This window comes from Bufo gargarizans, chromosome 5 (assembly GCF_014858855.1).
Source record: "Bufo gargarizans isolate SCDJY-AF-19 chromosome 5, ASM1485885v1, whole genome shotgun sequence".
In the NCBI taxonomy this organism is placed as follows: Eukaryota; Metazoa; Chordata; class Amphibia; order Anura; family Bufonidae; genus Bufo; species Bufo gargarizans.
The window spans coordinates 449,221,065-449,245,926 of NC_058084.1; the positions used below are offsets into that span (position 1 = coordinate 449,221,065).

The 24,862-nt window shown below is 44.9% G+C and overlaps 1 protein-coding gene across 1 annotated transcript in view; it reads right to left on the reverse strand.

Annotated features, from left to right (window-relative positions):
• MRC1 (mannose receptor C-type 1) overlaps positions 1 to 24,862 on the reverse strand; it is an 89,278-nt gene that overhangs the window by 9,667 nt on the left and 54,749 nt on the right. Inside the window, exons 17-23 of the mRNA XM_044293555.1 lie at positions 18,139 to 18,302; positions 16,391 to 16,458; positions 14,387 to 14,487; positions 13,354 to 13,496; positions 10,401 to 10,515; positions 9,127 to 9,293; positions 3,304 to 3,406 (exon numbers count right to left, since the gene is read on the reverse strand). Of these exons, the coding sequence (XP_044149490.1) occupies positions 3,304 to 3,406; positions 9,127 to 9,293; positions 10,401 to 10,515; positions 13,354 to 13,496; positions 14,387 to 14,487; positions 16,391 to 16,458; positions 18,139 to 18,302 (861 nt within the window). The remainder of the gene's footprint in view (positions 1 to 3,303; positions 3,407 to 9,126; positions 9,294 to 10,400; positions 10,516 to 13,353; positions 13,497 to 14,386; positions 14,488 to 16,390; positions 16,459 to 18,138; positions 18,303 to 24,862) is intronic.

Below are 24,862 nucleotides of genomic sequence, written 5' to 3' on the forward strand. Positions count from 1 at the left end.
GGTTTCTTTTGAAGGATTCCACTGTAGATGAGAGTCTGATATGTTGGGGTAGCGAGTTCCAGAGTATGGGGGAGGCACGGGAGAAATCTTGGAGTCGATTGTGGGAAGAGGCGATAAGAGGAGAGGAGGGAAGGAGGTCTTGTGAGGATCGGAGAGTGTGTGTGGGGGTGTATCGGGAAAGTAGCTCAGAGATGTAGGGAGGGGACAGGTTATGGACGGCCTTGTATGTATTTGTTAATACTTTGAAGTGAATTCGCTGGGCAATGGGGAGCCAGTGAAGGGATTGGCAGAGGGGAGAGGCAGAGGAGTAATAGGGTGAGAGGTGGATTAGTCGGGCAGCAGAGTTGAGGATAGATTGGAGGGGTGCGAGAGTGCTAGATGGAAGGCCACAGAGGAGAGTGTTGCAGTAGTCTAGGCAGGAGATGATTAGGGCATGTACAAGCATTTTCGCAGATTCAAAGTTAAGGAAAGCACGGATGCGGGAGATACTTTTGAGTTGGAAGCGTCAGGTGGTGGAAAGGGCTTGGATGTGCGGTCTGAAGGAGAGGGCAGAATCCAAGGTCACTCCAAGGCAGCTGACTTGGTTGACCGGGGAGAGTGTGCAGCTATTGATCTTGATAGATAGGTCAGTTAGGGGGGGGGTTGAGCAAGATGGGGGAAAGAGGATGAATTATGTTTTATCCATGTTAAGTTTTAGAAAGCGAGAGAGAAGAAGGATGATATAGAAGATAGACATTGTGGGATTCTGGATAGTAAGGTGGTGATGTCTGGACCAGAGAGGTAGATTTGTGTGTCGTCAGCGTAGGAGTGATACTGAAAGCGATGGGACTCTATAAGCTGTCCCAGGCCAAAAGTTTAGATAGAGAAGAGCAGGGGTCCTAGGACAGAGTCTTGCGGGACACCAATAGAGAGGGAATGAGACGAGGAGGTGGTCCTGTCTGTGAGGTATGATGTGATCCAGGAGAGGGCCAGGTCAGTGATGCAAAGAGATGAGAGAGTTTGCAACAGAAGGGAGTGGTCAACAGTGTCGAAGGCAGAGGACAGGTCAAGGAGAAGGAGGACAGAGTATTGTTTCTTGGTTTTGTCAGTAGGTCATTGGTGACTTTGGTGAGGGCAGTCTCAGTCGAGTGGTGGGGTCAGAAGCCAGATTGTAGGCGGTCAAAGAGGGAGCAGGAGGAGAGGTGAGAGGACAGCTCAGAATGGATTAGCTGTGTCACTCCCTAGTCACAACCTGTCACCAAAGAAGTTCACTGTTAAACCAAGTACAATGCCTTCCAGTTGAATGTAATGATGCCTGACACTTAGCAATCTGTTGCTTCATTCCGGAGAAAAATGTATTTTTATTTGTAAGCAAATGAGCATCTTAGTGCACCAAGGGCAGGCCCAAGCCACTCTGTGCACCCTTATTCCTCCTCCTTCCTCTGTCAGTCCCTCCCTCTCCTTCTTGCTTGACAGGGCCATGTGCAGTATCCCAGTACAGTGGGTTTCTGCAAATGGTTTGTAATGTTATGTACTGTCATGTTATAGTGCTATGCATTATACCCAGCATAGCTATGCATGGTGTAGGCAGAGCTAGGGTTAACTAATCCTGGCTGAATCGTCTCAGGAGTTTAGGGTGTGGGCTGGCTCCACCACTATCTCTAGAGTTTTGTAGTCAGTCTGAGGGAGAGCTTGAAAAAGAAGGAAGCAGGCACCATGAGCTCCTCTCCTCAGGTCAAAAAATCTCAAATTTCAGAGACTCACAGCTCTCTGCATGTTCTTGGAGAAGGAAAGTAGAAAGATCTATAAAATAAATAATCTGCATGGGCGAGTGAGGAGTCAGTCAGCAGGGAAACCTGCATGTACAGCTATTTTGCTGCTGTGGAGGAACAACAAGTTAAGATACCCTACACATTTAGACATGGTTCGGCCTATCGTAGTCATTTGGACCTGCACACCACAGGCATTATTGCAAGAATACACTCGCCAGCTAGCTCCGAGGGAAGAAAGGGTGTGCCCTCCATTCACTGCACCGTTGCTAAGGAAGCCCCTGTAATGCATCCTATAGTCAGAGCCACTACTACTCCCATTCTCCACTCCAGCTCCTCAGGGGCTCACTGCACATGTTCCTGCATAGTCATCTCACACGGTCCTATCAATCAAGAAGGAGATAGAGGATCTGTCAGAGGAAGCAGGAAGAGTAGTGGCTTGGGACCACTCTCAGTGCTCTTAACTGCTCATTTGCATATGGATTAAAATAACGTTTTTCTCCAGAATGAAGCAACAGATCACTAAGTGAAAGTGAAGTCTGTGAAGTACGTGAAGTATAAAATACCTAGCATTATTGTCTCTTGACAACCCCTCCCTTACTGGACAGCTGTATGGTCCTCTGACCACACATCCTCTTTTGCAGCAGTATTGTCCTTTGACTAACCCCTCCTCCACTGAATGCAGTATTGTCCCCAGACAACGCCTCCGAAACTGGCAGCCGTATCGTCCCTTGACTACCCATCCCCTTGGCAGCTATATTTTCCTCTGACAATCTCTCCCTAATAACATCAGTATTTTCTCATGACAACCCTTCTCCCACTTGCAGCAGTATTGTCCCCATATGTCTCACCTCTCTTGGGGACTTGCAGGATAGGAGCAATGAGGCTGGAGTTGGAGAGAGAGAGATCTTCCCTTGCAGTTTCTCTATATACTATCAGGAGGTGAAGGACCTTTGATGATGATGCTGCAACTGCACCCTCCTAATCTCGGAACTACACCATTGTCAGTGCAGTTCCTTTACTCTTAGTGGGTTCAGGATTGGTGATGTCATCACAGGTCCTTTAGCATTCTAATCCTGCTGGGCTGATTCCCAGTCTGGGCCTGTGTATTGTCTTATCTGGGCCTGGTTATTACTGGGCCCCTACTGGCAGTTTGGCACCCTGGGACAACCCCCCTCTGGCTCCTCTACAGACTGGTCCAGGGCTAGGTGTGATGACTGTTTACACTGCCAGGCCCCATCAATCAAAGTGCAGAGGACAAAGCAGTTGCAGAGAGAGCAGAGCCTCTAGGTGTAAAGACAACGCCCCCATTGCTCCTAGTGGCTCATTTGCATATATTAAAGCATAATTCTTCTCAGCAATGCGGGCACATATGAACATGGGACCAACACAGATGCCTTCAGTTGCCAAGTGCACATGTAACAGGTCAGACAATTTTATAGGTACAAATCTGCTGACAGATGCCCTTTAACTAGGCCCAATTCATTTTTTAATCTGCTTCCCCTCTTTTTTTACCATACAGTACTTTAGCTTTAGTAGATCTCATATAACCTACCTTGGAATTTCTGGCAGATGTATCCTTTGTTCAATTCACATTCTTCTTCAGTCCATGTACCAGCATCCAGTATAGGTCCACGTTTCACAGCTACACAATCAGTCTGCCATAAAATATAGACATTCCATATTGATCAGAAGGAAAAGAAGCATCTTTTCATATACCGTACCTAAAGAATGTTGGACTATCTCACCTTACGCAGCTGTAGATATATCTGTAGTGTAGCCTGAAATGTTGCATTTAACCTGTATATTTTAGTTTTTATTCCTTCATTTTGGGATTATATTCTCTCCCTATGCTGACAAAGTGAGCTCTTACTGATGTGATATCAGAGCTGTGTTGTGTGCTCTGAGCTGTACCCTCTCAGGGTTTTAACGAAATCCCTAAGTGAGAAACTGCAGCTGCATCCCCCTTCTTCCCACCTTTCCGTCTTCAATTGATTGTTTACATTCAACATTTTAACCCCTTCTCCACATACAAAATGAGAGAACGTACGTACACTTTATGGAGCAAGCTGACAAAACAATTGTTTTTTTGGCACAGTTTATTTTTATTTATTTTTACAGTGTTCACCTGAGGGATTAGGTCATGTGATATTTTTATAGAGCAGATTGTTACGGACAAGGCAATACCTAATATGTATACTTTTTCTTATTTATTAAAATTTTACAAAATAATAGCATTTTTTAAACCCAAAAAATTATGTTTCAGTGTTTTCATAGTCTGAGAGCAATAGCTTTTTATTTTTTATCTGATTGTCTTAGGTAGGGTCTCATTTTTTGCAGGATGAGGTGATGATTAGTCAGAGCTGACCGCAGCATATAAAGGGTTAATGTCATGGAAGATGTACAGAAAACTAGAAGACACAAAATGAAGATCCGACTGACTGGATCCAAAACTAAGGAACAAAAGGGAGAGCCCTGCATCAGACCTGGCTCTCTCCCTAACTGCTCAGCCTATGCGAAAATCCCTATGGTAGATGATCGCATATCCTCGTACCTCGACTGTATAACACCTGAACACCCTATAATAGTGAGGGGACACGACCAACGGCTCCCTACACTTGATACGGAGGGAGTCAGGGTCACCTGGGATCCAGCAAACAGGAAAACACAAATGAACGAACAAAAGTTATCTGTAGAAGACTCAGTAGTAGCATCAGCATGCACACACTCCAGGAAGTAATATAAACCGCCAAGTGATGCAGTATGGGGAGGGATTTAAAGGCATGCAATCAGTGCAACTACATGACAGCTGAGAGAGGCTAACGAGATGAGAAAATGAAAGCAAAACAAAAGGAACCTCAAGGAGGAGGTTCTGAAGGACGTCTGTCAGAGCTTCTCAGATGTCTGGTGGTGACAGTTAATTTGCCGGCAGATACAGCAGGGGCCTGGCTATCAGTGACTGCCAGGCCCCTGCATTGATCGGGCGCGCACCGCTAAGGTGCCCACCCTATCACTATGATGTAATAGTACGTCCAAATGCAGGAAGTCACTTGCCGCCATGATGTACTATTACATCATGTGTCGGGAAGGGGTTAAAGAGTAAGGTTTGTATAATGTCCCTGCGCCAGTAGCACCCAGCCTGTCTTTGCATTACATTCATAAACCACATTTTCAGTTGATGCTACGTAATACTTCATTTCACCTTTGGGGAGCTGTAGAAGAATAGATTACTTGCTATCCTTTTCTCTAATACCGTAGATTGTAGTTGTTTGTTGGGGGTTCCAGCAGGACGCACCTTGTGCTCATTATATCAGCAAGTGACTTTTCTAACAAAATGTCCAAAGTAAAAATCCCCTTTAAAGTGGTTGTCCTATGAAAAATAGTCTACAGTTTTCAAACCAGCACCTGGATCTGAATACTTTTGTAATTGCATGTAATTAAACATTTAGTATAGCCAATGAGTTATTTAATACAATCTATCTGTATAGCGCCACCTGCTGTTTGTTGCTTTCTTATTTCTTTGTCCTGCTCACTGAGAAGGCCGCACATGCTCAGTTTCATCTTTCAGCTGCCTCCTGAGCTGTGATAGGCAGAGCGTGGACACGCCCCCTGAGCTGTGATAGGGAGAGCATGGACACGCCCCCTAAGCTGCAGCAGAAAAGACACTCCCCCTTGACCTGTCAGCTTGATATAAATCTAGCAGAACAATGAATGGGGAGATGTCTGGATCCGTGTGAGGTACAGAGCTGGTTCTAGCTTTGTTAGAAGGAGATTGTCATGTACTATATGATGTCTGATTTTCATCTTTTACATTAGTCATGGACAAGGCTTTTTTTCTGGCGGAATGCACCGGAACGGCGTTCCGCCACCTTTTGACATCGCAGCCTGCCATGCTCCAGCATCACAGGCTGCGATGTATCAGCGGGGAGGGACTGGGAGGAGGAGCTGGGGGCCGGTGCGTTCACTGTGCTCCGGCCAGCCGCCCAAGTACAGTTATAAAATGGGTAATTCAATTAATAATGATTCATGCTGCCCCCTCTGTAGTATAACATTCAATATATCCTACTCACAGGGCTACTGTTATATCGTAATGCAGGTGTCACGACCATGGTCATGGTCGTGACTCAGGTTCCGCATGCAGTTGCCTGCGGTTTGGTTTTATTGTCAACCACATGGTGAGGGCTGCTGTATGTTGCCTCACGTGTGGTTGCCGCTGGTAACATGGTTGTACTTGGCAGTATAGCATCCTGAGCTGTTGCTGGGCAGCTTGCTGTCAAGTGCATGCGGTAACTCCTGGTTGGGTGTGTGTATGTTATGCACTTTGTATGTCTGGTGTGCACGAGGTGTTGTTAGGTGTGCACTGTGACACTTCCCTTCACTGTGGCTGCCCGTGGCAACGTTTGGTATGGTGTACATGTGGTGGCAGTGTCTCGGCCTTCTGGCTGACTCCCAGGACATGGTTGCCACGCATGTCGTTGCCTGCGGTAACAGCTGCAGTGTGATGTTCATTTGGACACTTCCCCTTTAAGTGGTTTCACTTCCCTGGTTGGTGTTGGAAGGGTTAATTCCCTCTCCTGTGTGTGTCTGTGTGGGTGTGGCCACTTTGGGCTATAAAGCATCTTTGGAGATCTGAAGCTGAGGGGTTCTTCAGCCATGCTTTGCTGGAGACATCCTCCTGGTAATTCACAATCTGCCAGTGGGGGCCACCCTTGTGGTCATAAGTTTATGTGAGGTTCAGTTGATGTTTCCCTTTTGGTATTTGGTGCAGCTATGGATCTGGGTTCCTGTGTGTGGATGTGTGTGTGTGCTGTGTTTATTTTGTATTGTGTGGACATCAGCTTGCCAGCACAGGGATCCAGTCAGCAAGGCTGTGGCAGGTGGCTGGAACAAGTGCAGTTCACCTGCCATATCCATAGGTCTGTTTGTGTTCCCCTCTTCCTTGCAGCTTGGCCAATGAGACTCCTGTTCCTCCGTATCCAGAAGGAACAGGTCGTCTTACCCTGCTCCTAGTTCATGGATCGGCGGAGGGTGAGTAGGGATCCGAGGTTCCTGAGCATGGGCCCTCCTACCTTCAAGGTCGGCTCATGCAGCTAGGAGTTAGGGTCGGATTAGGGATGCGTTAGGAGGTGACCTGCTCCCTAATTCTGTCGTCCTGGCCGAGCATCCATTAACATCTTCTGCCATCGCACGGCTGAGGGTTTTCCCCATCCTCAGCCGTGACAGCAGGCCAGCTGGGCAGACGAGCGGCAGCGTCACTGACTGACGTCACGTGCCTGCGCCGCCTACTTTACGAATGAAGCAGGCGGCGCAGGCACGTGACGTCAGTCAGTCACGCTGCCGCTCGTCTGCCCGGCCGGCCTGCATTACGATATAACAGTAGCCCTGTGAGTAGGATATATTGAATGTTATACTACAGAGGGGGCAGCATGAATCATTATTAATTTAATTGCACATTTTATAACTGTACTGGAGCAGCAATGGGGGGTCTGCGGATGACACTGTTAAGGGGGGTCTGTGGATGGCACTGTTATGGGGTGGGGGGGTCTGTGGATGGCACTGTTATGGGGTGGGGGGGTCTGTGGATGGCACTGCTATGGGGTGGGGGGGTCTGTGGATAGCACTGCTATGGGATGGGGGGGTCTGTGGATGGCACTGTTATGGGGTGGGGGGGGTCTGTGGATGGCACTGTTATGGGGTGGGGGGGGTCTGTGGATGGCACTGTTATGGGGTGGGGGGTCTGTGGATGGCACTGTTATGGGGTGGGGGGGTCTGTGGATGGCACTGTTATGGGGTGGGGGGTCTGTGGATGGCACTGTTATGGGGTGGGGGGGTCTGTGGATGGCACTGTTATGGGGTGGGGGGTCTGTGGATGGCACTGTTATAGGATGGGGGGGTCTGTGGATGGCACTGTTTTAGGATGGGGGGGTCTGTGGATGGCACTGTTTTAGGATGGGGGGGTCTGTGGATGGCACTGTTATGGGGTGGGGGGTCTGTGGATGGCACTGTTATGGGGTGGGGGGGTCTGTGGATGGCACTGTTATGGGGTGGGGGGTCTGTGGATGGCACTGTTATAGGATGGGGGGGTCTGTGGATGGCACTGTTTTAGGATGGGGGGGTCTGTGGATGGCACTGTTTTAGGATGGGGGATCTGTGGATGCCATCCTCAGATCCCCTATAACAGTGCCATCCCCAGATCCTCCACCCCATAACAGTGCCATCCCCAGATCCCCCATTAACAGTGCCATCCCCAGATCCCCCATTAACAGTGCCATCCCCAGATCCCCCATTAACAGTGCCATCCCCATCTGGGGGGTTTCTTTGCTGGGCTTGACTTTTATAGCCCCCCCCCCAAATTTTACTTGCATCCCTGTTCTCTAAAGGGGCTGTTTTAGGGGGCGGTCCTAGGGGTGGGTAGGGGCGTGGCCAGGGGAGGGGGATGAGTTCCACTACCCTTTCTCTGAGAAAAAAAGCCCTGGTCATGGGAAAACCCCTTTAAATGTTATTTTGATATAATTCAGCATAAAAAACTATGAAATATACTTTCTGTTACAAGAATGCTCTAGTTGTGAGATATTTTCTGTAATGCATTACAGTGGTGCCCCCTGGTGTTTAATCTGTATAGTAATGTACACATCGACCTACTGAAGAGGCCAGCCATGCTCAGTTCCATCCTTCAAGTGTCATCATCCCTATCTACAGTTAGAAGCTGTGACAATTACAGGGAGAAAATTGCAGCAGAAAGGACATGTCCCCTGAGAAAGGACACACCCCCCCGAACTGTGATAAGGAGAGAGCTGCAGCAGAAAGGCCACATACCCTGAGCTGTGATAGTGAGAGCTGCAGCAGAAATGACATGTCCCCTCAGAAAGGACAGACACCCTGAGCTGCGATATGGAGACAGCTGCAGCAGAAATGGCACACACTCTGAGTTATGAAAGGGAGAGCAGAAACCCCCCCCCCCCCCCCCCCCAGCTGTCACAGGGAAAAAGCTACAGCAGAATAGACATGCCTCCTGAGCTGTGATAGAGAGCTGCAGTAGAAAGGACACACTCCTTGAGTTCCCAGCTCACAATAAATCTAGTAGAGCCACTGGAGCAATGAATGTGGAGATCTCTGGATCCATGTGAGGTACAGGGCTGGTTCTTGTCTTGTTAGAATGAGATTGCCAAGTACAATATGATGTCTGATTCTCAGTTTTTACTTTTACGTTGGCATAATCCCTTTATAACACAATACTTTAGTCAGTGTGATTGCCACAATACTTTCCTGTCACTTGCAGAATATTTCCTATAAGCCCAGCCTCAAACTGAATGTACAGTATATATTGTTTGCTAGCTGTAAAAAAAAATGCAGCAATATATATATATATATTACTTACGTCATCATCATAGGCATACACATGACTTCCTGAAGGATGACCTTTGGCCCAGTTTGTATAATACACCCCACTTTGATCTGTCCAAAGAAACTTGTGTTCTGAATTCACATCGTTCATTCCGATCCAGACATCAAGCTTTGCGTCTACTAAATTAGCTGTCAGGAAAGCTGGAATAAAAAATACCGAGATGATATAGAGATGAGCAAATTTCTTGAGATTTGTTTTAGGTCCAATTCTAATGGTTCAAAACATTCTATTTGGATCCTATTTGATTCTACCTGAATCTAAAGTGCTCCAACTCACCTAAAAATTGGTATATGACGCTGAGGTCTCTGAGTGTGAGAGACACACACAAAAGGACAAAAAAGTGTTTTAGGAGCACTGGTTAGCTGAAAGGCCTTTGTTGGAGTCTTGAGGGTGCTCTCTTTCATTAAGGAGACCACCTAGTATGCATGAGGAATATTTTAGTCCAGCCAACATCAGCATCAGATAGAAATAATGGGCGTCATTTATTAAGACTGCGCTGGTGGTGGATATGCTAAAGTTATGTAGAGGCGCCGGCTGCATCCAGCACTGCTTCTAAATGTAAGCCAGCTTCTTAGCTGGCTTAAATTTAGACCATCTTCTACGCCTAAACCAGGAGTAGAAAATGATGAATGAGACAGGCCTGCCGGTCCCTTCCACGCCATGCCCGCTTTTTTAGACCTGGCATGATCGGGGAAAAGTCGCAGATTGCGGCGCAACTGACCATTGCGCCACAATATGCACCTGAAATACGCCTAATACAAGCGTATTTCAGGTTAATAAATGACCCCCAATGTTTTTTTTTTTTTTAATGGAAGACAAGATATTTGAATATCTTTCCCAGAACCCAAAGGTAAGCAAATTAGCTTTCCTCTATGAAAAAGCGCTGATTGAACCATTTAATGCTACCTCCATGGGAAAAATGTCTGGTAACCTCAAACTGTTCAATCAGTGCTTTTTCATAATAAGATTTCCCCCTGGTGGTAACCTCAAACTGTTCAATCAGTGCTTTTTCATAAAGGAAAGCTAATTTGTATACCATTGGGTTTCTGGGAAAGATATTCAATTAGCTTTTCTTCCAAAAGTAAATAACATTACGCTGATGCCAGTAGAAGTAAAATAATGGGAAAATTTTGATTTTTTTATATATTTTATTTTAGCACGTCGCCGCAACATAACAAAATGTGAAAAAAACGAATGCATTAAAAGTGGCCATATACTGAGAGACTGCTGAGATCTACATTACTTACCTTGTGTCAACTCATCATTTATGGTGACTAGATTTCCTCCAAGGTTTTTACACGCAGATCTAGCGCCATTCCAGTCAGCCACTTCATCGGCTTCATTCCCATATATTTTGTAACACTAAAGCAGATGAAATAAATTCATTAGAATTGCTATGAAATAATTTAAATTGTTGGGTCTACAGAGGTAGGCTTCAATCGATGGTTTTCCACCTGTAGCAAGACCCAGTAGGGTACGACCACATGGCTCGGTTGTGCCATGGTTGCGAGCTGTAGCAGACTCCAAATAAAAAGGACTGAACTGTTTAGTCAGTCTACTTTAGGGGTGCACAATCTGCAGCCCGGAGGCCACATGCAGCCCTTGATACCATTCTGTGTGGCCCCCAACCATCTGGTAATAAACCTGTATTTTTCATGTTTTCTCGCACTAGATGGGAGTCCTGGAATTGTAACTAGACATTAATGGTATATAATGTGTGTTAAATTTGTCAGAATTACAGTATTTCAGTTGTTAATTAGCCTTTAAAATTTATTTTCAGCCCTTGACATTGGTTCAGTCTGACAATGTGGCCCCCACCCAGAAAACGTTGTGCACCCCCTGGTCTACATTGTTAATGACCTCTTAGTACTGTGAGTGCTGTGCGGCCATTAACAATGCAGATCGAGTAAACTACAACTCCCAGCAATCCTGAACAGCCTACAGATATCAGGGCATGTTGGGAGTTGTAGTTTTGCAACAGCTGGATGGCACAAGTTGAGCATTCCTGGACTAAACAGTGTGGTCCTAATAACTTTAATTAGAGCCCATTACAGCCATGTGGTCCATAACACAGCGCGGCTACGTCGAAACAGGACCACACTATTTGGTCGTACCCTTAGGCCTAGTTCACACTTCAGTGTTTGGTCAGTGATTTCCATCAGTGATTTGTGAGCCAAAACCAGAAGTGGAGCCTCCATAGACATTAGGTAGAAGGGAAAGATCTGCTCCTGTTCTATGTTTAGAGCTGCACCTGGTTTTGGCTCACAAATCACTGATGGAAATCACTGACCAAACACTGAAGTGTGAACGAGGCCTTAGAGTAGGTTCACAGCTTTTTAGCGCCCTTTTTCAGCACTCGTGCATTTTTTTAAGATTTTTTTTTTTTGCATATGCAGCTTTTGCTGCTGTTTTTGCTGAAAAATGCCAGCTGCAGATGTGAAAGTCTATGAGAAATATTTTTAATTAGAGCAGTTGCTGGTGACGTAGTTAGCTCTAGTCTGCCCTCCCTGAATTCAGAGGCCTGCTGGCACAGAGAGTGGTAACAGAGCAGAAACAGTATACCTATGGACTGCTTACTCTGAATTAAAAGAGGATGCCCCACAAAAAATATTCAAACCAGCACCTGGGTCAGAATACTTTTTAAATAAAAATGTATTATAGCCTCTGAGTTATTCACTGAAATCTATCTGTATAGCGCCACCTGCTGTTTGCTCTTTTTCTCTCTCCTGCTTTTTATTACCGCTTTTACCTTCCCTTTAGCTCGGTGCATAGCACTATGCAGAGAATAGAGGACGCGGTCATGCTGGTGATCGCTGTGTATCTCACGGGCAGAGCAGAGCTGCTGGGTCTTGGCAGAGGGGAGAGGACGGGAATGGGTGAGGGCAATGGTGACAGCAATAGTATTCACAGTGGCAGTAATCATTTTGCTGCGCCCTGGACCGTAAAGTGATGGGAGGGGCACACCTTTACTTTCCTCAGGGCACACCCTGGTTTTGGGGTCCTGTTTGGTGGCAGTTGTGGTGCCCTTGTTGGAAATGGGTTGTGAGCTAGAAGGCAGGGGTAATACATGGAGGGCGCAAAATACAGTATGACAACAATGCAGTTATTGGTGCATGCAATGACAAGGCGGGTTTTAGTGCAAACAGTCCACTGTACTTTACTGAGGCATTTTGTTAGATGGTTCCTACAGGTTCTTATAAACGTAAGCACAGTCTTTACAAGCAGCTTAGACAATTTTCCCACGGCTATGTGTAGAAAAGAATAGGCAGTAAACTAATCTCCTCTGAGTCTCAAATCAAACTGTGCAATCGCTCCAATCTGACCTAGGGAGCTTATCTTCTCTATCTTTAGATCTGAATATGGACAGTAACCTCTGCAGGGGAAAGTCTTCTAACAGATGCCCGGTCTGTCCTTTCTCTATGGTAAGGTCCCTAAGGTTTATCGCCCTAATCAAGATGCAGAGAAGTCTATAGCCTAGGTACAGGTGTTACCTTCTCTGATAAATGCTCAGTACTCTTCCTTGCTGCTAAAACTTCTCTTATACCTGGAGTTCTTTCATATACTATGGCTTTGCTGGCTGTTCTTGTCTCACAGGGCAAAATTGTAGAGAGTCCCTGTTTAGTGCTGCGCCTAGCTGCTCACACATATATAGCCTACACAGGACTAAGCAGCTTCTAACTAGAGTAACGAGTGAGGAGAACCCACACCGGGCAACTGTTCTCAAGGGGCTCGGTGGCCAGTTAACTCCCGATACACAGCCTTTGAGATACAAAGTGCACAATTGATATCACATTAACCCCTTATGCAGTGAGCCTCTGTCACACTGCAGGTAGAGCAGGAACAAATAAGAGGGTGTGTGCAGAAGCAGAAGCAGTCTGTGAAGGTAACGCTCGTGTTTTGGCTACCAGACTCCACAGTCCATAGCAGTCATACTAGAGGGATATATATCGGATATGTCTTAGGATCTACACCCCACAATGGGCACTGTAGAAACATTTTTCACACCCAGACTGGACTAGAGCGTAGCACAAGCCTGATATAAGAAAGCACATCTTAGAGACTTCTTGGCACCTGGATAACCCTCTTGATTCGGCCTGGTATTTATTAAGACTGATTAAGAACAGTGCCTACATAGAAATGTGAATATATGTGGGGACCACAGTTTTTTCAGTAAAAGCAACTGCTTTGCTATCAAATTACCTGTCTTCCATAGGAAAGCCACTCTTCTGGACAGCTCCCGAGCGGTGCAGGAGCAGTTGGGGCAGACGTTGCATTAATAGAGCTGTTTTTCCTTTCACAGATAAATGGGTTTGGATAACCACAATTTATGTCATTCCAATACCCTGTGATAGCAATAAAATAATAATGAAATGACACATTAGATAATATTAGATTACTTGTCCGATTGATAATGGCAAGCCGCGCACTAGAAGACCAGCTATTTATGTGCTGTCTTTGATGGTGCAGTGCGCTCCTGCACACGGTGTCATTGGCAGGATTGAATGGTCGCCCTGATAGCCCGATCCTTTACTGTCACGAACCAGCTTCACTAAAAGCCCTAAACACAGCGAAGGCAGAAACGCTGCTTCTGTATTCATCCTATTGGCAGGAAGTCTTCTTACGTGAGCGAGCTCAAAAACACATAAGGGGTCATTTATCATTTAAGGTTGTTTTTGTGTCAGCTTTAAGTCTGGCTTTGCTTTGTGTGTCTGCTCCAAGTTTATCAACCGTTGCACCTTAATAATATATCTGGCGTAAGAGCAATGTGGTTTATTCGTTTAGGAGTAGACCAGGGGGTTGACTGGCGTGGGGTGCAAATTTCTGGTGACTTTTGCAAAAGTCTCACACAGTAAATGAGCTATAATCCGGGTCTAATCTCACTTTTAGCTCTTAAATATAGACCACTGTGAAAAAGTGGTGAGGATCCCGAAATGTTGCAAAAATGTTGCAGTTCCCTTTACTTGGTAGTTTCCATAATGCAGGTCACACCAAGCCATGATGGGACAACCTTTTCAATGTGATCTAATATAATGTAATATTTAAAATCTAGAGACAACCCCTTTAAAAGATTTCCAGGCGATTCGTTGAACACCGGTATTGTTGTAAAGCTCTGGTAAAGGTTGGAATTTTACCATGTCAAATATCAGTTTTGCAAGATGTTGCTTTATCTGGTTGCCTTGGGGAATGTTTTTATACATTTTTGTTACCAAAAGGTCATAGACATAAAACATACCTAGGTTTTTATACATCACAACACAGTTCTCATCATTGTTGGCAAAGTTGGGTTCATAACTGGCCCAGGCGACAAAGTCCATAGGAGAGCCATCCATCCAGCTAATAAAATAGAAATGTACAGGTTAACATACATGTAAGGGGCATAAAACCTATATCTCCCACCTAAAGGGCTCAGAGGACCGTAGTGCTTTGCGGATCCGCAAACACGGCTATCGGCCGTGTGCATTCCGCAATTTGCAGACCACACGTGGCCGGCAACCATAATAGAAAATGCCTATACCTGTCCTCTTCTAAAGATGATGCACAAGAAAGCCTGCAACCAGTTTGCGTAAGACAAGCAGACTAAGGACATGAATTACCGGAACCATGTCCTGTGCTCTGATGAGACCAAGATATACTTATTTGGTTCAGATGGTGTCAGGAGTGTGTGGCGGCAACCAGGTGAGGAGCACAAAGACAAGTGTGTCTTGCCTACAGTCAGGCATGGTGGTGGGAGTGTAATGGTTTGGGGCTGCATGAGTGCTGCCGGCTGTGGGGAGCAACAGTTTATTGATAGAACCATGAATACCATCATGTACTGTGACATACTGATACAAAGCATAATCCTCTCCGGAAACTGGGCAGCAGGGCAGTATTCCAACATGATAACGATCCCAAACAAACCTCCAGAACGACCACTGCCTTGCTAAAGAAACTGAGGGTAAAGGTGCTGGACTGGCCAAGCATGTCTCTATACCTAAACCCTACAAGGATCTGTGGGGCATCCTCAAATGGAAGGTGAAGGAGCGCGAGGCCCACCAGCTCCGTGATGTCGTCATGGAGGAGTAGAAGAGGATTCCAGTGGCGACCTGTGAATCTCTAGTGAACTCCATGGCCAAGAGAGTTAAGGCACACAAAATATTGACACTTTGGGCATAACTTGGCCATTTTCACTTAGGGGTGTACTCACTTTTGTTGCCAGCGGTTTAGACATTAATGGCTGGCACCAATTGGGCACATGGTGAGATAGGAGGTACATGGTGGACTGTGGTGTTTACTTCTTGGGCAGGAATCTACTGTAGAAGGAGCTTTCTTGGAGTCCATCCTGTTGAAAGTGTTGGCATGTGGCGCTGGAGTATTAGGCAAGTGGAAGATGTTTTGGTGCCAGAAAGAGGGATGTGAAAGATGACTATAGAACCTGCTGTTGGTCTATGTAACTCAATATCAGATTGATGGGGGTCCAACTCCTGCCATACCAGTATGTAGGCCTCTTCATGTGATGTCATGCTTTTCGGTTACATGGCCTGGGTTATACCTGAGCTGCAATACCAAGCACAGCCACTATCCAATGAACGGCGCTGTGCTTGATAGGTTGTGAGGAGGCCGCAGTGCTCACTAGAGTTCTGGTCATCATTGGAGATCATTGGTGATGTAGGGTTTTCAACCCCCCGCCAATCTTATCTTGATAGGCCACCAGGTTAAAAATTCTAAAAAACCCTTTATCAAGTGATTGAATCCTTGAGACGGTGGTAGGGCGGCCTTGCTAAGTGGGGACCTTGAGCGGATGTCATGGAATTGACCATAAGCTGTATTTTTAGGGAGGCTGTGACAGGAGTAATCAGTGCGGTATAAAAGCCAATGTCGGCATGGACATTTGCACTCACTTCATACTTAGTGTGACCTCCTTCCTTTTTTTCTACCTTCGCCTATTTCTTGGCAGATCGGTAGAATGATTTTGAACAAACGTTTCTTTAAACATTTGTTAAGCCGATCTTTGGCCCAGGTAACAAGCAGTCAATAATTAGAATATTATATATACACATATATATCATATACGGTATATATAATATGTATAATATAGATATAATATCACATACAATAACATATATAGCACACAATACATCACATACAGTATATAACATTTCACATACAATAATAATTACGCACACCCGTCCTGGCCCGAAAGCGCTTGGACATGAATTTATCCATCATTTATTTACAGCACAATATGGTAAGCACCTACTTAAACTCCTTGTCCACGGACAGACGCAAGCCAATAAAATAAGCATCGCTCTTCCCCATCTTTAAGACCTAAAAAGAAAAAGAAAAAAACATGAAAATAAAAAAGGAAAAAAACATGAAGGTGAGTGTCTTCGCTCAGGACGTATTTAATCCTGATTCCGACTGGATCTAAGCCTGAGCTGGAAACTAAATTTTGTTCATGTAGCCATAATATTATACAACTCCCAAAAAATCTGAGCTGAATGGTGGTTGATTCGAGAGGATCGATCCCCTCTCCTGACATGTCTGATTTAGTAAATAATTCTGTAACCCACGAAATAAAAATTCTGCAGCATCTTTTTGTAGTTCTCTATGTTGTGCAGTTACTCTGTTATTCCTCCTAGTAATGTATGAATAAATTAATTCATTTCATTGGCGTTACCAATTGGAAGTGCATCTCTGTCCAGTCTGACGCTGTCCAGTGCTGACCGTACAGGAACAGTGCTGGACCGTACTTTGAGGACAACGGTAACACCCAGTTGTCGATTTCTTCATAAAATTTTGCAGAAGGAATAACAGAGGGATCATACAATGTGTGGGGTTTGACGAAAATACGCTCCTGATTTGTGATTCTATGGGGAATGCTGTTATTTACAGCAACAGGCCTGTCAGGAGAGCAGAGAGGCCCTCTTTAAATAAGTACTCTGCAATTACCCAGACCCCTGCCGATCCAGACATTGATGGACTATCCTGAGGATCATGTGACCTAGACTCAGCGGGAATGTGGCTGAGCTGCGATATCAAGCACAGCCACTATCAAATCGACGGCGCTGTGGTTGACAAACTGTAAGGAGGCCACAGCCATCACCGAGGCTCTGGTGAGCATCATGGCCTCCTCAAACAGCTGATCGGTGGGGGTGGCGGGAGTCAGACCCCCGCTGATCTCACATTGATGACCTATGCTGAGAAAAAGCCATCAATACAAAAATACAGATAACCCCTTTAGGGCTCATGCACACGAACATATTTTTTTCCATTTCCATTTCCGTTTTTTTTTTTTTTTACAGTCCCTATGCAGAACCATTTACTTGCCATTTCTGTATGTCCGCATGTCCGTTCTGCAAAAAAATAGAACATGTCCTATTCTTGTCCGTTTTGCAGACAAGGACAGGTATTGTTACAATAAAATAAACGGATGTCATCAGTTTTTTTTGCAGATCCATGTTTTGCGGACAATAAAATACATACGGTCGTGTGCATGAGCCCTTAGTCTTTTCATTTCCCATGAATTCTGGACCATCTACTCTTATGACTCTATTTTGTGCCATTCCTCTATTATTCCTACTAGACGTTTATGAATGAATTGTCAGCAGTCTGCGATAAAGGTCTAGATGAGAGTTACCGGTTGGGGGTGTGTCCCTGCCAGTGCTGCCAGTGTCAAACTGTGCAGGGACACCCCCCCCCCCCCCCCCAACTGGTAACACCCAGTTAGACTTGTATTTCAGACTGCTGGTAATTCATTCGTAGAGATAATAGAGAAATGGCACTAAATAGAGTTATATGGAAAATGCTCCTAAAATGTTATTACATGAGGAATGCAAGTAGTTACTGAAACAGACTTTTTGGGAGAGGTGCGAGGTCCTCTTTAAATCTATAAGTAGGGGATTCGGAGGCCGGAACTTTTATTTGTTGCTGTCACACATCTATGGAAGCCTTCCTATTACCTATTCCACTCTTCTAGATACTTATATTTCAACATTCAGATCTTACATATTTCCAGAGAAATCTTCTTTCTGAGTCGCTGTTAACGGCGACGAGATCGCCGAAATTACGTCTACAGAATTCCCGTGCTTTATCCATGGATACTTCTTCCTTGCTGATGTAGTACTGTCTGTCGTCTCGAATTACCCAGCCATCACTTGTACGTTCAAAATCTAACAAATGAAAGATAGATCATAATTAGAGATAAGCAAATTTTTAAAAAATTCGGTTAGATCTAAATTTATTTGCAGCGAATTACGTTAAAAACCGGCTATTTCCTGGCTGCAGAGCATTTATAGTGGGGTAGAAAACTGTGCCTTGCAGTAACACACATAGGGAAGTCTGCTGTGGTAGTGAAATAATACTGTGAGTCAGTATGACACGCAGATGACAGGCGTCGCTCTTAGAATCACTGCATACTTCACTTATTTGGGCAATCACGGGGCCAAAACTGACCAAATAACTCAAGTATGAACTCCGCCTTACAGGTTGATGTTAGCGCCAAGAAGAAGCGCACTCCTTTTACACCATCGTCAGCTGATTCCACATAGATGTCTACAGAACCTGTTCTATTAAACGCTTATACAAGTAGAGCCCCCCCCAACAGAGAGGAGAGGGTGTCAGCAGTAAGTTTGTTTTGACATCATTGATTATTTTTCCCTTCCTCTGATCCGTCAGAACAATAACCCACAAAAAAAACCGGATCCTGTCTATGGAGTATACGCCTTCTCTCGGTCAGCATTTGGTCACTAATCCATCAGTATCGATAATGCAAAAAAACAGGAGTGAATGTAAAACAGATGACACGTGAAGGGAATATTTGCATGTCTTCTGTGTTTTGTACCCACTCCTGCTTTTGGCTACCAAATCATAAGCCAAATCTGATGGGACCATACAGGCCTTACAGCTGCTACACAGACAGGATCTGTTGTGCGTCTCATTTTTCCTTCCTTTTGACAGATCAGAAGAAGGGTCAAATAAATGATGATGTCAGCCAGGTCGAAAGGAAAAATAGTGGACCAGTCATGAAGTGGGGAGGGTGGGAACAGCATGAGAAGTCCACAGAGTGGCCCTATGACATAGTAGTGAGGTGGAAGCAGCATCAGGAGGCCACAGAGTGGCACAATAACAGGGTCTGGAGGTGGTGGCAGTATGAGGAGGCCACCGAGTGGCACAAGGCACAGAGTCTGTAGGTCGTGGCAGCAGCAGCATTAGGATAAGGCCACCGAGTGGCACAATGACAGAGTCTGGAGGTGGCGGCAGCAGCAGCATAAGGAGAAGGCCACCAAGTGGCAAAATGACAGAGTATGGAGGTGGCAGCAGCATGAGGAAGCCACAGAGTGGCACAGTGACCGAGTCTGGAGGTGGCAGCAGCATGAGTAGGCCACAGAGTGGCACAATGACAGAGTCTGGAGGTGTCGGCAGCAGCAGCATCAGGAGGATGCCACAGAATGTCACAATGACAGAGTCTGGAGGTGGGAGCAGCATGAGGAAGCCACACAGTGGTACAGTGACAGAGTCTGGAGGTGGCAGCAGCATGAGTAGGCCACAGAGTGGCACAATGACAGAGTCTGGAGGTGTCGGCAGCAGCATCAGGACGACACCACGGAGTGGCACAATGACAGAGTCTGGAGGTGTCGGCAGCAGCAGTATCAGGAGGAGGCCACAGAGTGGCACAATTAAAGAGTCTGGAGTTAGCAGCTGAGATAGAATTGTCTGTTGAATCGTATCATCTAAGTCCTAGAGCCTGGGCACAAGACATCAAGTGTAAATTCTAGGGGAAGGTGTAGTATAAGTAGTAAAATATGCACATAAGATATAGGCAAATTACTGACCGGAGACTAAGTCTGGGAGGATGCTCAGTGATATTAATCTACCAGCGAAAAAGTTCATGTTCTGATGCATGCGCCGAAAGAGATCCTCAGCAGAATGGAAGACAAGTCCCATGACCTGCGCAATGCAAGAGCCTAACCTCCACAAATTCTAAGTTCGGGAGGATGCGCAGTGACAATGATTCACCAGTGAGGAAGTAAAAGTTGTAATGCATGTGCCGAAAGAGATCTTTAGCAAAATGGAAGACATGTCCCAAGACATTCGCAATGTAAGAGCCTAACCTCCTCAAATTCTAAGTTCGAGCGCAAGCGCAACAGACAATTCTATCTCAGCGCTGATACAATGTCCTGTAACATGCGCAGTAGAGACGAAAAAACTATCTAGAGTCTAAGTTGTAGCGAATGAGTATCGGATAGGAAGCGATCATTTAAGCATGAGAAAAGAGGAGTGACCAATAGATGTAGTATTTATTCGGACTAGCCTCTGATAGGCTAGTAGAATAACATTGCAACAAAGCAGTTGTTAACTACCGGGGCAGTGACATCACAGAAGGGAAGTTTTAAAGCCTGGTTCCTGCCCCCTTTGTTCACTAGCAGACTGCTCGCAACCCCTGAAAAAGCCAAAGAGTTGGCGAAACATGTCGGGGGCAGCTTGTGAATAGCTTTTTAGACAGCGTGTGCACTATAGTTTTGACTGCATTGAATGGAGTATACAATTTAGAAGAGTCCCAGCGTTGGGCGATATGCACAGTCACTGCTTTACCGTTTACTTGCACATCACTGTGAATCAACAGTAGCTAGTATATCCTATTGGACAATTAGCAGTCATTTGGTAGGCACCGCTGATAGTTTTATAATACATCTTAGATAAGAATAGGATTTTATAAATACTAAATAAATGTTACGTTTTAAGACACCAATATAGGTAGCAGATGTAAATAAGAGACAACATTGGACCTTTGGACCATTTGTAAATATTTAATATTTAGTGTCTCAACATGTGTGAAAGGCTCAGATTTGGCAATTGATTTCACTAAACACTTTCAACACAAATCACTGCAGAAGTGAACTTAGAATATATTTATCTTTTTGTACTGAAATAGGCCAGTAAATGCTTTTAGCAAAAATAGGTTACAGATGAATATGTTTCTGAGGATCACCAATATAAATAAAAAAAATATGGAAAGCAGTGATCTGTATTTATTAATTTGAGAAAATGTAACTTTTAATATTCCTATTAGATAAAATATTACCCCTCAAAAATAATAAATGAAAGATACAACTCGTATCACAATCCGCAATATATAGAGCTTATGTGAACGTTAGTCACCAGCTTATGATAAAGGGAGACATATCTGTATAAAGGTGCTACGGCGGCACTTAAAATTGTTGGTAAACCGTTTGTCCTACCGCTCTGTCGAATGGTTCTTGTTGAGCAGCAGTTGCCTCTCGGACCCTCGATATCCCGAGTCTTGGATAGTATAGAGTGGTGTACTGCACACGGGTAGGGATCCGGACTAGATTTCCCTATGGATGCCCTAAAGGGGGTCCTACGCTAGCCCTGAAGGCCTAACCACGGTACACCCACTAAAACAAGGGTGCCCCGTCCGGAACCTAACCCTGGATTTGAAGACCCTAGTTTGCCCCCTCCTAAAAGATGCCTACATGCATGTTTCACTTACAGATGAGAGTACAGCTCATCAGGGGAAACAACAAACGGCAAAGAGATATCCTAAAGTGCACGCACAATGATCTTAGCTGTGCACCTTGGATAACCAGGTTATGAGTGTTAAGAGCAAATGTAGCTCAAACAGCAAAACAACTGGTTAAAAGGTAAGGAGGCGAGGATAATAGATGAATAACCCTCTTCCTTCCTTTAGGAGAGTTATGGTCATTCTTGTCTGGGCCCGATATAGCCTGTTAAGACCTTCTCAGTCTCCCTGCACTCAAAACGCTGAAAAATGGCAGAATGGCTGCCGTATTTATAGGGCTGTGACATCACAGGGCTGGCTAGCTACTGATTGGCTGCATGCATACATGTCAATCTGGGTGATCCCGCCTTCCTAGAGTTCCTTGCCCCATGTCCTCAGTCCTCACACGTATAGCCACCATTTTAGGAAAAATTTGATTCGTTACCACGAAGCGCAAGGAAATTCGCATTGGTTGCGAATCGACTATTTCCTGAAATTCGGATCGAATTCCACTTCCTCAGCTTCGATTCGCTCATCTCTAATCATAATGCGATAAATATGTTTAAAAAAATTTACAAGAAAAAACACACAGCCAAACATTTAACCCCTTAATCGCCACCCACTGTGTGCTGCACAATGTAGCCCCATAAACACGGATGCCCAAATGTCAGACACCTGAGACAAGAAGGCAGAAGCAGCTTTGACCGGCTGCAATTCACATCACAACCCCTGGATGGCCACTGACAAATATGTAAGGCTGGGTTCACATCACATTTTCCCCATCCATTTAACGTATACAAAAAAAAGTATACGTTAAACGGAGGCCTCAGAATGATGCCATACAGTGGCATTCATTCACCATAGAATTCCTTTGTAAAAAAAAAAAAAATTGTACTTTTTTTAAGCATTGTAAAAAAGTGTATACATTTTTAAAATGTGATGTGAACCCATCCTTAAAGGGGTTGTCTGGGCTGTCCATAGACGGCAGCAGTGAGTAGAAAGAGAGAAGGGATGCGGCACGTGCGCAGCTGATCGGGAGGGTGCCGGTTGTCGGACCCCCGCCGATCTGATATTGAATTTATTGATGACCTATCCTGGACTTTTATATACAGTTAAATAAGATGTATACTAATATATACCGGCTCAACAGTTGCCAAGAAGAAACTTGTTTGGCATAGGCATCCAGGAGTTTCTACATAATGCTGCAAACTCCGTGTGAAAAAATAATCTTGTATTATGTAAACCTGTAAATAATCCACCAGACATTGTTCATTATTCATACCTGGCAATAAATCACATTAAAACTCAATCAAATCAAATAAAAGAGCAGCAGTTGCCCCAAACTTGTCTGTAGGTGGCCACTCCATCCCCTTGCAAAGTAATTTACTGGATATTTACTTAAAGGGGTTGTCCCATGAAAAATATTCCAAACCAGCACCTGGATCTGAATACTTTTGTAATTGCATGTAATTAAAAATATATTACAGCTACTGAGTTATTCTCTGAAATCTATCTGTATAGCGCCACCTGCTGTTTTTTTTTTATAATTTCTCTCGCCTGCTCACTGAGATGGACGCACATGCTCAGTTCCATCCTTTAACTGTCACCACCATCTGCAACAGTAAGGACACTCTCCCAGAGAGGACACGTCCGCTATGCTAACAGATTGAAATAATTCTAGCAGAACAATTGGAACAAGGGATGGGGAAATCTCTGGATCCATGTAAGGTACAGGGCTGGTTCTAGCTTTATTAGAAAGAAGTTGTCTTGTACTAGATTATGATTTTTATTTTGTACATTAATGATGGGCTAACCCCTTTAAAATGCTACGCCAGAACACATATTCTTATAGTAAGGACAAAAATGAGCCTCCTTTTAAATGTAGCTTGAACACCACAGTCCTAACCACCCTGGAGCGGAGGTCCTGGTGCCCCCTTCCTATTTTCATGGCTGCATTTGTGTTGTTTTCTAACATTGCAGGACATGTGCAGGTTCTCACAACCAGGGGAGCAGACGTCATAGGTCCCATAACAAAATTTAGTATGAGGACCTCCCCCTCCCCCATCCATGTAAGATTTCTGATAATGGTATAATTTTTTAGTAGAGAGAATTTTAATTTTTAGTGGAGTGATTTTAATTAAAAAAAAAAAAAAACACACTCTCCACCTCTCCCACTTTACTCAACTTCCATGTCACAACAAGTGGAACCGATGCTTCATAAATATGGCGCTCATTCTAAACATTCTATTTCTCAATGTATTTACACCAGAAAACAGGCATAAATACATTGATAAATCAACCCCATACTGTTTTAAATCTCCTGCTTCCCCTCACATAGCATATTATAAAAGTTCAAAAGTTTTACAGTTATCATTGAACTTAATGGGAGCTGTAAAAACCTATTTGCAATGAGCTCCCCCTAGTGATGTCTGCAAGAAAATGCAGTGGATTTGTATCAGGAATAGAAGGAGCTCAGTGCTTCACTTTGAACTGTATTTATCTTTATGCAGTGGGTTCCCCCTAGTGGTGACGTGAAGCAGCAGATTCAAAGTTCTGACCTCTCCATAAAGATATACAGTGATGTACTTAAAGGGGTTGTCTGGGTTGAGAATGAGTGGAGCATCAAAGTTTTTTATGCTCCGATGCTCCCCCTTGCCTTGCACTGAATCGCGCAGGACAAGGGCTGTTTGTTTACTTTTGGACACTGCTAGGTGGAGGGTTCATCCTAGCAGTGAGCCTGATGACATCACCGGATCTGATGGGTGGTCTTTAGGGCAGGCTAGGGCGGCGCTAAAGACCACCCATTAGTGCCAGTGACATCACCAGGCTCACTGCTAGGCAGAAGCCTCCGCTTAGCGTACCCATGGAGAGCCCAGTACAAGAAAATTCCCTTGAACTGTGCAGGGCAAGGGACAGCATTGGAGTGCAAAAAGCTCTGATGCTCCACTCATTCATGGTGAATGAGTGCAGAGCGGGTGCTGTCCGTGTTCAGATCTGAACCCGGAGAATCCCTTTGAGGAGAGGGCTGTGGGCACATGTAACACTGAGGACCCTTGGGTAATGCCCCATGAATTAGTCCAACCCTGTAGTTTACAATCTCAGGGTTCACTTCACTTTGGACTGCATTTATCTCTATGCAGTGAGTTCCCCCTAGTGGTGGCTGAGGGCAACTCGAATTTTACTATTTATGACACAAAGCAGGAGATTCAA